The 12240-nt window shown below is 46.7% G+C and overlaps 1 protein-coding gene across 1 annotated transcript; it reads right to left on the reverse strand.

The window, feature by feature from the left end:
• Positions 1–389: 389 nt before the first annotated feature.
• LOC135489641 (uncharacterized) lies at positions 390–11545 on the reverse strand. Its single transcript, XM_064775077.1, has 2 exons — positions 11460–11545; positions 390–3052 (listed from the first exon to the last, which is right to left on the reverse strand). The coding sequence occupies exon 2, from the start codon at positions 3038–3040 to the stop codon at positions 1514–1516; it is 1527 nt and encodes a 508-aa protein (XP_064631147.1). The 5' UTR covers positions 3041–3052; positions 11460–11545; the 3' UTR covers positions 390–1513.
• Between the last annotated feature and the right edge of the window lie 695 nt (positions 11546–12240).

The following is a 12240-nucleotide window of genomic DNA, read 5'->3' on the forward strand; positions in this document are numbered from 1 at the left end:
TTTACAATTTGTTCGCTTTCCATAGGTCAAACCAGCAGTGCATTTTTCTCTTTATGCAAATCATGCCTAAAGAAGCTTACCGCCAGTTCAACACAACACACTCTTTGAATGACCCAACAACACAGTTTTTCTAACTTGATTAAATAAATTGTCATTTCCCAGGACAGGCAAGCTCGGGCAACTGGAAGGCCTGATAAGATGCTCGGCAATTTGGGGAATTGATTCTCCAGGGCTGCCGACAGCAGATACAAGTAAAAGAAACAGAACACGTCAACACAGAGAATATACAAAAAAGCACACATGTGTAATAATAATAATGTTATGTGTAATCCACATTTACAAATCTCAAAAGCCTTAATAAACAGCTTCACATTTATATCTTGCATTGACAACTAATGACACGAATTCTTGAACAGCCGAAGAAGTTGTCTACACAACATGCCAAATACTGGTCAGAGATATCTTCAGAGCAATACAACTTTAATAGGGGTGAGCATGGCAGAACTGGTCTTTCACCACATAGACGTTTTGGTAGTAAACCTTGTCTACCCAATGCAGAGCTTTTGTTGGGCCTCCAAATTATGCAATCTTTTGTTGGAAAGGTTGCTCATTTTCTCAGACTAGCAAAATGTAACTTACAACTAAAAAGCAGCGTGTATTTGCGGTAAGAGAGTGGTTGAGAACTGGAAGTCTCTAGCAAGTAGCATATGCATTTGGTGCGATCAACCGTGAGATTAAATTGCCACCAACGTCCCCTGACCTCAGCCCCTGTGATTTTTTTTGTGGGGACATCTTGAGAACCAAGTTAACAAGTCGCCTCCACAATATATCAATGACCAACGTGCCAGAATCGTCGCTGCAGTTGAGACCTCAAGAGGACACAGAGACGTAATCAGGAATGCATTGAGAGCAATGAGAACCATAGCTAATGTTTGTGTTGAAAGGAATGAGGGGCATGTCGAAGGACACTGGAGTAAGGTTCAGACAGGAATAAGCACCCAGATGTTAAAACATTGAATAAAATCTTTGCTAAGGACACACTAGTCTTTCTTTTTTGTCGGAGTTCCACTGCGGTAAATCTAGTGCAAGACCAGTTCTGCCAGGGTTCATTGAACTGCTTAGTTCTCAGTCATCCGTGACAGTAAATTGGACTACATGATGTCCTAAGAAAGAGGACATCATTAGGTAATAAATGGTGGTTGCCAATTTCCAAAATATTAAGCCATGTCCAGGATATTAACAAATTAATCTCGGTTTCCTTTTTTTGAAACACCCTATACTATTCGATCCAAAATTGACCTGAATTCTATGAATTGATATCATTCAAAATAAAAAGTAATGTTTGCATATCAAATAACTAACATGCTAACTATGCTACATGCTACATGCTAACTATTACTAGCACGGCAGGCATTTTAAGCATTTTCGCCTCGGTTTTAGTCAACATTTTAGCTCCACCCAATTGGTGATTGTTATCGTTTGACTTCAGATTGCCGCAGCATCCACCGATTTACTACTCCATGAGGTATCTTTCGAGTTCTTCCTTTATCAGAGATAGATACTTTTCGGCCAGTTCATCGGACACAAGCATCTTGCTGTATGAGAGTTCCCAGTGAAACAGAGACGAAGAATTGAGACGATGAATGTCGTGAATAAAGATAGTGGATCCCGTGGTACCAGTTATCAACTCTACCTCGTCTAAACTAACTTTTCCTTTTCCGGGAGAATTGGGCAATTTCCCGAAATTTGATATGTAGAACAGATCCTGTGCTGGGTAACCATCGTCACGATAATACGCTTGCCGGTCCGACATAAATTTCTTATGGAACTCGTTCCATCCCTTAATACTTCCCAGAGTCGGTTCGGGATCGGCTGTAAGTTCCCGGGTTTCTTTCTGGATGGAGGCGGCGAGCTTCCAGAGTGCCTCTTTACTATTACAACTCGCCATTTTTGCCGGAATTATTATGTGGTTAGTGAACTCAGCTACCCAGACACCGCAGTGGGACTCCGGGAGTTTAGGTTTCGCATAAGGCCGCATGTCTGCCGCGAAGGGGGATTGCAGTGACCACCCCTGGTCAGAGAGGAGCCCTAAATCAATTTGCAACCTGTACAATGCCATTGCATGTGCAGCAACGCAAACACTGTTCAATGAAACATTATGTTGGGCCACCTCGTGCAGCAGTTGTGAATTCTGCTCCTTGTCCAAAACGAAACCTGTTATTCCCGAACAGGGTTGTGGGTGACTCGGCTTATGCATCTCAAGAAGTTTAATCAAAAGGTCTTTGTGAGTAGTCCAGTCGTTAGGCTTTAGATTGTTAGATCTGCTATCTGGATACTGATCTAAAATGTCTTCGCGAACGGGAAGCATAGGCTGACTTTCTATGTTATCATCTCCGTCTTGAAGCAAGGCCTTTTCCAGAAAGTAAGCTAGATCAGCGAGCACATTCACTTTCAGTGCCTTTCCGTCAAACGCGCATGTTTGAATACCGATAATGACCGGATAGAGAAATCCCCGGTCAGAAGTTTCAGGCGTAAGGACATTAAATCGCATAAGCAGTTGCCCGTACGTAAATCTGTTTTGTTCCGCTCTTGCTATAACGGCTCTCCGATCCGAGGTCTGGAGAATCTCATAGTAAGGTGCATCGGCAACTTCGGCGAAGTAGTTCTCACCATCCTTCAAGGTGACAACCAGGCGCAAGGCTGCGTGTCGTTTCTGTAAGTTCTCAAACGCTTTCCTTATCTGTTCCGGAGTCAACTCCATCTCCGATCTAAAGACGGCACAACAACAGAAAGTGGACCATCCGTTCTCGCGTCCAGTTTCAAAAAGGTAATTTTCGTAATTCCCGAGTTTCCGCACGATTTTTGGTTCCAGCCTGTTGTTACGTCGGTTGTTATTGGCTACGGAACTCGCTAATAGACGAGCTGGAACGGCTTGAGGTCTACGCGTTATAGGCTGTCTCATGTTAACCTGAAACCCTAGCGGAGCCCATCTTGTGAAAGAGGTGGACGTCTTTGCTATCTTGGACATTAAACGAAACATTGCGGCAGTGTCCTGAAAAGAAAATATAGCAAAATACAAGCCGAACGGCGTCAGGTTCACAATGGGATTGGTTTATAGGGCCCAGGCCACTGAAACTCGGCCTGAGTGAAGACAAAAGGACAAACACAACAGAGCAACTCCCTTCTAAAACCCAAATGTCATGAAGTTTTCAGGAAATGTGTTATGGTGTACTTATTTCGTTCATGGCTACTGATGGTATACGGTAAGTTAGACACCGGTAAATTAGACAACGATGATTTAGACACAGTAAATTAGACAACGGTAATCTAGACAATGGTCATTTTAGACAATGGTAAATTAGACAATGGTAAACTAGACACAAGGATAGGTAAATTAGACAATTGAAGAGGTTGTTCACCTCTTTAAATCCAATATCAAATATTAGGAAAGATGTTCATTTTGGGAGTTGGCATGATCTTAGGCCTATCAGCACAAATTCGACTAATTGACTGTTATTACTCAGGTAATTAAATTTAACACCTTCATAACAAATTTTGATTGGGTAGTTGTGCAATTTTGCTTGGTGCAATTGAACTGCAATTATAATCCCTATAATCATGGCCTACCATGTCCCCTTAGTCGAGAAATGTTCCGATGCTTTGGGATACTCGCCATCTCCACGCATCACCATTATTGACTTTGAAGCTGCCGACCTGTCAGCTCTGCGAAATGTGCTTGGAGAAGACACTCAGGTCCGTGGGTGTTTCTACCATCTTTTACCCCATTACAGAAAATACAAGCCTGACGAGCATGCCAACTCCAAAAATGAACAACTTTCCTAATCTTTTGTGACCGCGACATATTATGGGCGGGCAGGCGCCCCATAGATTGGAGCAAGGTGCGCAGGTCCGCGGAGTGATACTTTCTTCTTAAAGCCGGCGCGAAACTGTTTCTATTAGGTTTGTGTGTAATTAAAGCCCGTTGTCCGATTCAAGACGTCCCCTCATGAATACCCACAGCAGGAAAGCGTGGCGGAATATGAAAACTTCACACTGGCGCCCAACACATGAAGCAAAAAAACTGAATGCTAGTTCAGAAAAAGGGGGTTTTGTGATCGAATTTTCGGAGGCATTTTGATACACATGCAAACACACTGCAGTGCAAGCACTGCCGGACGCAATTGTGCATTTGTTTCGGCCCAAATCAAATAAGATATATTCGTAAATAATGATTGCATGCATATTACCAAGGCACTATAACTTAGGGGTTGCCAAGTTATTTGATCAGCTGCTTGGCTATGTTTTGGTCCTAAAGACACTGTTTTGGTAGGGTTTTTCCACCGACAGTGACGGTCACGTGATCTCGCACACTCCACGGTGTATGGGGTGCTGATCAGGTATTTATATTCATTAGTTGTTGCATCTATTTCTAAAAAACAGACATGGCAGCGGCACGCCCGAAACTCAATGTTTTTTCAGGGGGTCCTCCGAGGATTTTGTGATGTGGTTAAAGAGGTATGAACTCTTTCACCCCCCTGTACCTAACGATGCGGCCGTTGCGGTTCAGAGACGTCATCAGACGTTGCCTCTATTTCTAACCGGTCGAGCCTTCATGACGTATGATACCCTGCCCGCTGCGACCAAGGCTGACTATAACCTGACAAAGCAAGCCCTGAGGGACAGACTCGACCCTCAGGAACATGCCCTCCTGCGCCGCCAGGAGTTTATGACCCTGGTTCGTAAGTCTGATGAGGCAATCTCAGCATTCGAACTAAGGGTAATACGTAAGGCGGCTACGGCTTTTCCCCAAGTCCAGAGGGATCTCCTGTGTAAGGAGCAATTTATGAGAGGGGTCGAAGAGGCAGAACTCCAACTGCACCTTCTTACACACAACCCGGCCACACTCACAGGCGCTGTCCAGCTGGCGGAGCAGTACCTCCAGGTCCGTAAGGTCGGCCTTCCCCAACCGGGGCCTGAGGCCGCCGTCTGCCGAGTACGAGACCAAGAGGATGAAGGGGTTCCCTCTCCTCAAGGACAAATTGGCGAGATGGATGCCCTACGCCAGGACGTAAAGAAGTTAACCGAACAAGTTCAGAGTATGATGCTGCAGCAGCAAGGACGTGGACGTGGCCGTGCACGAGGCAGCCGAGGTAGTCGTCGGGGCAGAGGTGGTCGAGGACAGGATCGGCAGACACAGGGACGGCAGCCCGACCACCACGACTACGGTTCGCATGATCGTAGATACCATGACGACGGCAACTCAAGAAGTAAAGGAGCTCAGGCAAGGGGTTCCCTGCCTGATGCTCAACCCAATGGGCAGCATAATGACCGCTTCAATGGACACTGCTATAACTGTGGCCAGTACGGCCATAGGAGTGCTGACTGCTGGCAACCCCGGCAGTCGGAAAACTAATCTGTGCTGCTGATGAGGGTCGGCCGGCAGCCCGGTGTAACATCTGTGGTTGTTTCCCATGTGTCAGTGTTTCCAAACAATAGGCAGCTAGAGAGACCACGACTTTTCAAAAGGGGTGATACACAGAAAAACTTGTCAATCTATTTTTGAGCGTTCCCAAACAATGAGGGGAAACACTCAAAAACAGAAACACTCAAAAACATTACACCGGCATACCAAAAAGACTCAACAAATTATCCCCAGGGTTTTAGTGAGTGTTGGAGATCGGCAAGTCCCCATGTTGTTCGACACAGGTGCTGACATCTCACTTATGCGTGACGACGTATGGAGCTTGTATCCCCCAGATGAGAGAGGGCCGTTGGCCCCACGGTCAACAGCGATCTGTTCCGTGTCTGGAGACATGTTACCCGTTCAAGGACTGTCTAAAGTCCCAGTCATCCTAGGAGCCCTACGGTTACAACACTCTTTTCGAGTGGTGAGAGGCATAGATAGCCCTATCATTTTGGGATGGGACTTCATGCTTGAGTATGCCATGACTGTGAACCCTCAGAGAAAGGAGGTCACCATCCAGGGTGTCCCTTTCCCACTGCTTGAAGCGGCAAGATTGCCAAATGTCATCACGGCTAAAGCCCTCAAGTCAACAACGATCCCGGGAAGGGCTGAGGTGATCATCCAAGCCTATTTGCCGTATGGCCCCGAATTTCCAAATTTGAGCTATGAGGGTATTCTAGAACCGAACAATCCGTCAGGATTGGTCGTCTCGCTGATAGCAGCGACAGTGGAAAACTCCCTGATACCTGTTCGTATTATGAATCCGGAGTTCGAACCTTTAGAAATCGCCAAAGGGATTTGCCTTGGAGATTTCCATTGCCTGGCTGGAGACCAAGCCAATGTGGTGCGACGAACGTATGAGCTGATGGAGGAATTCCAGCTCGAAGAGCGAGAAGAAAGAGCTGAGGCAGTCGACAGTGAAGGGGTTCCCTCCGTCGATCTGTCTGGTTGCAAGCTCAAGAAGGGGCAAATGCCACGTTTGAAAACCCTGCTGAAGAAATATAACAACGTATTCAGCAAGACTCCAAAAGACAGAGGCCTCACGGACCTGGTGGAGCACCGTATCGATACGGGAGACGCACGGCCAATCAAGCAAGCAGCTCGTCGACAACCCTTCAACGTGAGAGACGAAATGGAGGAGCAAGTTGGCGACATGCTTAAGGATGGGGTCGTGGAGCCCTGCTCCGGCCCATGGTCGTCCCCAGTGGTCCTGGTGAGGAAGAAATCAGGAGCGTTCCGGTTCTGTGTTGATTACAGAAAGTTAAATGCCGTCACCAGAAAGGATGCTCGTCCGCTCCCTAGAATTGATGATTCGTTGGCGTCAATGTCTGGCGCGGCTTATTTCAGCAACCTAGATCTGACCAGTGGCTACTGGCAGGTCCCTGTAAACAAGGATCATTAGGGACAAGACAGTGTTTTCAGTGGGTAACAATCTGTACCGATTTACTCGGTTACCATTTGGTCTCTGTAACGCCCCGCCACTTTTCCAACGGATGATGGAACTGGCATTTGCTGGGATGAGCTGGAGAGTGATGCTGACTTACCTCGATGATCTGGCGATTTTCACCAAGACCTTCGATGAACATCTTGAAGTGCTTGAGGAGGTTTTCAAGAGACTGCAAAAGGCAGGGTTGAAGCTTCAGCCAAGTAAATGTCACTTGTGTAGGGATCAGATCATCTTTCTTGGACACCACGTGAGTCAGAAGGGAATCAAACCGGACCCGAATAATATTCAGAAGGTCCAAGACTGGCCTGTGCCGGAAACGGTCAAGCAGGTCCAAAGTTTTGTAGGTCTGGCCTCCTACTACCGTAGATTTGTAGAGGGATTTGCAAAGATTGCTAAACCCCTGATCCAGCTAACGGAGAAAAACACACCCTTTGTGTGGGAGGCAGCCTGCCAGGAGAGTTTTGAGACGCTGAAACAGAGATTGATATCACCGCCAATTGTGGGATTTCCAAGATGGGGTGAACCATTTATCCTTCACACCGATTTTGCGGTTGGATGTGTTCTTAGCCAGATCCAAGAAGGTGAGGAGCGCGCTATCTCCTACCATAGCAAAGCCCTCGGCGCCACAGAAAGAAACTGGTGCACGTATGACAAGGAGTTGTGGGCAATTGTCTGGGGTCTCTGGCAAACCCACATCTACTTGTACGGCTCGCAGTTCACCATAGAGACAAATCACAAGCCGTTACTGCAGCGAACCAAACTGCGCTGGGATGCGGACGTCACCCAAAAGAGGACCCGGTGGATGAACGAGCTCAGTACGTGGGGAGACGTAGAGATTAAATACCGTCCATGAGTCGACGCCACCCTGTGCAGACCAATGAGAAACTGGGGGATGTTATAAAGGCATTATTTGCCTCCCCTCCAAAGGATGATTCACTGGGGGATTTATCTCCAAAGGAGCCCAGATCTCCAGTGACTGACATTGACAAGGTAGCAAGGTTGACAAAGTCAGGGGTTCCCGCTTGTCCACCTCTTACCACAGGCGAGGGTGTTAGAGTAACTTTGCTTACACAATCTGCGGATCCGACCCGACCCGTGGAATCAATCCAGACTCAGCAGGAGTTGGACCCAACCATATCTCAAGTGTACCGATGGGTCACAACCACTGATAGGCCCGATTGGGATGCCGTCAAGGACGAAGGACGAGACCTACGGACCTATTGGCGAACGTTTGAGGATTTGGTAATTAAGGACGCCATTTTGTTAAAAAAGTGGACCCCTCCCAAGAAGAAACGAGTTATACTCCAGCAAATCGTGCCACCTGGACTGAGAGCTCAGATACTCGAAGAAGTCCACGCAGGTGTAACCTCAGCACACACTTCGGGAGGCGCAAGACACTGGCTAAAATGAAGGATCGGTTCTTTTGGCCAGGGCTAGTAACTGATGTGGAGGATTTCTGTCGCACATGCCCTCAGTGCGTTGCTCGGGCTAAACCCAATCCCAAGTTGAAAGCACCTTTACAGAGCATCTCGGCGACCACTCCTATGCAGTTAGTTGCGACGGATATCACCGAATTACCAGTCACACCCAGGGGTTTCCGGTACTGTCTGGTAATAGGTGATCATTTCATGAAATATGTGAACTTGTACGCAATGAAGGACCAAACGGCTAAAACTGTTGCCGACATTATCTTTCGTCAGTATGTGTGCCAGCATGGGATGCCTGAATCCATCCATTCTGATCAAGGGCGACAGTACGAGGCCGACGTTGTTCAGGAGTTGTGCACCATGCTCGGAATTGAGAAAACCAGGACAACTCCATACCATCCGGAAGGGAACGGTATGACTGAGAGGTTTAACGAGACTCTGAAGAACCAGATAGCCAAAGTAACAACAGAGCATGGCAAAGATTGGGATCTCCACTTGGGTCCCGTTCAGTTAGCGTACAATTCCAGTGTACATGAAACCACAGGGCTGACCCCGTTCTTCTTGAACCATGGAAGAGAACCACGCCTTCCAGCGGACGTGGTATACGGCTGTCCCTCACAGGACTACTGGAAGTCCGCTGGGGCATATTCGAGGAGTGTCCTCCAGGAGCTCCAAGACGCGTTCAAGGAGGCTAGACAAACGGCGGTTGTCAGCCAGGACCGTCAGAAAAAGGTCTACGACAAATGGGCACGGCACCACCCATACCAGGTGGGTGATAAAGTGTGGCTCCACACCCCAGTCTCCAAGGATCGACACAGGAAGTTGGCCTTGCCCTGGATTGGGCCATACATAATAGTGAAGCGGATGCAGGCGTCGAACGGGTTACCTGGAGTAACATACCGGATCCAGAGTGAGGATCCGACGAAAAGACTGCGCATCGTCGTGCATCATAATCGCTTGAAACCGTGCGTGCCACCAAGGATTCCAAGACCGTTGGTGGACAAGGACCTCGCCGATCCACCAGAGGAAATTATGCCCAAGACCGTTGCACCCCTGCCTCGCCGACACTATCAACCTTTGGGGCCTCTGGTCCCAAGAGGGGGAGGAGGTGGCATTGCGATACCTGCTGCGCCTGTACCGCACCCACCAGCACTCCCACAGGCCCAGGTAGACCGCGGTCATGTAGGAGGGGAACCTGGGGACGTCGAGGGTTTACCCGACGATGCCCAGGCTCCCGACGAGCAAGGACTTGCTGGTGCCCAAGAACCTGACGCTGACATGGGGTTACCTGCAGCTCAGCCTTTTGAGGCACCCATAGAAGAAACTGAAAGAGACGAAATGGAACTAGGAGTTCCCGACAATGCTCTGCTTCCCCAGGAGATACCTGCTGATGCTGCCGGAGAAGATGACATTGTCGAGGACGAACTGAGCGATGGTGAGTTATTAGCATTGCTTGACGCTGACCGACAAGAGGAGGACAATGATCCTGAACCGGCAGCGGAGTTTTTTTATGCTCATGATCAACTCCCTCGTGATTTGGAGGATGGTGCCGATTTGCAGCGTGACCAGCCGGAGGCTGATCTAATTCTGCCAGATGAAAGGGAGGATGCAGCGCCGGAACCGACAGTCACTAGAGGCGGACGTTCAACAAAGACGCCGACTTACCTCCAGGATTACGTCAGGAATGTGAACTTACGTTGGACTTATTTATAGGAAGTGCCAGCTGGATGTATACGAACATCTTTTAGTTTTTAGTGATTCTGTCAGGAATTAAGTGATTTTTACTTTAAGAGACTACTTCTGCGCCGCATGTTACGACCTATACTTTGGACATACTAGTATACGGTCTAATGTCTCTCGTGTTCAGAAAATGACTGAAATTGTAGCCGTGCTGCGCTACCCATAATGTATCCGAATTCAATGAGAGTGAATTCCTCTTCAGAGACTTATAGGACTGATGCCTCCTACATGTGTTTTGCATATCCAAACGTATTTGACTCCAGTAAAATGTGTGGCTATAACTCCCCAGAGACTAATGGACTGATATGGTTGAGCACACGAATTTCCGTAGTTTAGTTACATAGTTAAAGTTTTTTGATTTTATAAAATTCTGGATTAATAGGCGCTACGTGCTTAACTAGCTCGAGCTACTTCGTTATCTCAAGTAACATAGGTTAAATTGTCAACTCCTCCACCTGCTCGGAATTTTGGGAGCTGCCAGCGCCTATTTTTTAGTAACTATGGTACGGTACCTGGGTTTCTCTGGTATAACCCACCGCCTAGTCTCATCAGCCGGAGGCTTGACTTAGCGGGTGATTGGCTCTCCGTGCTTGGCCAGCACGTGGATTTGAGCCTAAGCCCTCATGCAGATCTGCGGAGAGGAACATATATTGTAATATTGTCGATGTGGGGCACATCTCCTCAAAGGAGGGACGTATGTGACGGTGACATATTATGGGCGGGCAGGCGCCCCATAGATTGGAGCAAGGTGCGCAGGTCCGCGGAGTGATACTTTCTTCTTAAAGCCGGTGCGAAACTGTCTACTGTTTCTGTTAGGTTTGTGTGTAATTAAAGCCCGTTGTCCGATTCAAGACTTCCCCTCATGAATACCCACAGCAGGAGAGCGTGGCGGAATATGCCAACTTCACACTTTGATATTGGATTTGAACCTCTTCAAATTGTCTAATTTACCTATCCTCGTGTCTAGATTACCATTGTCTAATTAACCATTGTCTAAAACGACCATTGTCTAGATTACCATTGTCTAATTTACCATTATCTAAAATAATTATTGGCTAGATTACCTTTGTCTAATTTACTTCGTCTAGATTACTGTTGTCTAATTTACCGGTGTCTAACTTACCTGGATTCGAATTATATATAAAGCTGGTGGACACTGTTTAGGAGGACTGGTAACGGAAAAAAACAAAGGCAGATCCGCGGCGCACTCATGGAAGTATTACGAAAATCAATGAGTGCACCGAAAATCAATGACGCAATTCAAAGAATAAATTTATCCTCAAAAATAAGAAATGAATTACAATAACCATACAAAACGTGCACATAATTAATCCTTTCGGCGCCAAAATTTTGCGGCGAAAGTCCCCGAATTAATACATACCCTTTGTACGATGAAAATCGGAGGGCGTTATTTGTTCCGAATTCAGCAAGTAAGCTATCGTTTCAATAATCGAGTGTTCCAGCGCAATGTCACTACGTCCTTTTATAGTTGCAGTGAATAGCCAATGAATAAAATCAAAATACTTGATATAACAGCAGATGGCGGCAACAGCTTTGATGATTTCATTGATATGATGATTTTTAGGTACACGTAATAAAAAATGTGTGAAAAAGTAACGCCTTGTTTTCATTTCTGTCATCTAGGGACATTACGTTGGTACATGTTTATCGAACAATGGACTTCTGGTGATACTGAAGTATGGATGCATAAACACTGATGTAAGCCTGAATCTACTGCCTTTTTATCTCCTCAAATTTTGATCAGGAAAAGCGCTGTGCATGGGATGTCCAATACATCTTTCAAGTCATCATGATTTCTCACGGTTTAAATTAACCACCCCGGAAAATCTAAATTCTGAACTTGGGGCATGACGCAAGGTGGATTCCGCGGTGACGTCACGGCTTTTCCAAGATGGCGCTGCAGATTGTAAACAAACTCGATGAGACAAGACCACAATTGATTTTTTAAGCCTTTTAGCAGTTAAATTGTCAATGTTTGACCGCGACGCATCAAATACTGCGTGGGGTTGTGAATCTGAAATTTTGATATGATATTCCGGACAGTCGGGCAAGTAAATGGTGAAAAATAAACTGATAGTTGACCACGGAATTTTTTTGATAATCGACAAATTAGACAGACATTGATATTTCCACTCTTTTCA

Source organism: Lineus longissimus, chromosome 6, assembly GCF_910592395.1.
Source record: "Lineus longissimus chromosome 6, tnLinLong1.2, whole genome shotgun sequence".
In the NCBI taxonomy this organism is placed as follows: Eukaryota; Metazoa; Nemertea; class Pilidiophora; order Heteronemertea; family Lineidae; genus Lineus; species Lineus longissimus.

What these genes read in the sequence shown, in the direction of transcription:
- LOC135489641 (XM_064775077.1), bottom strand. Translation starts at nt 3,040, where the DNA reads ATGTTTCGTTTAATGTCCAAGATAGCAAAGACGTCCACCTCTTTCACA.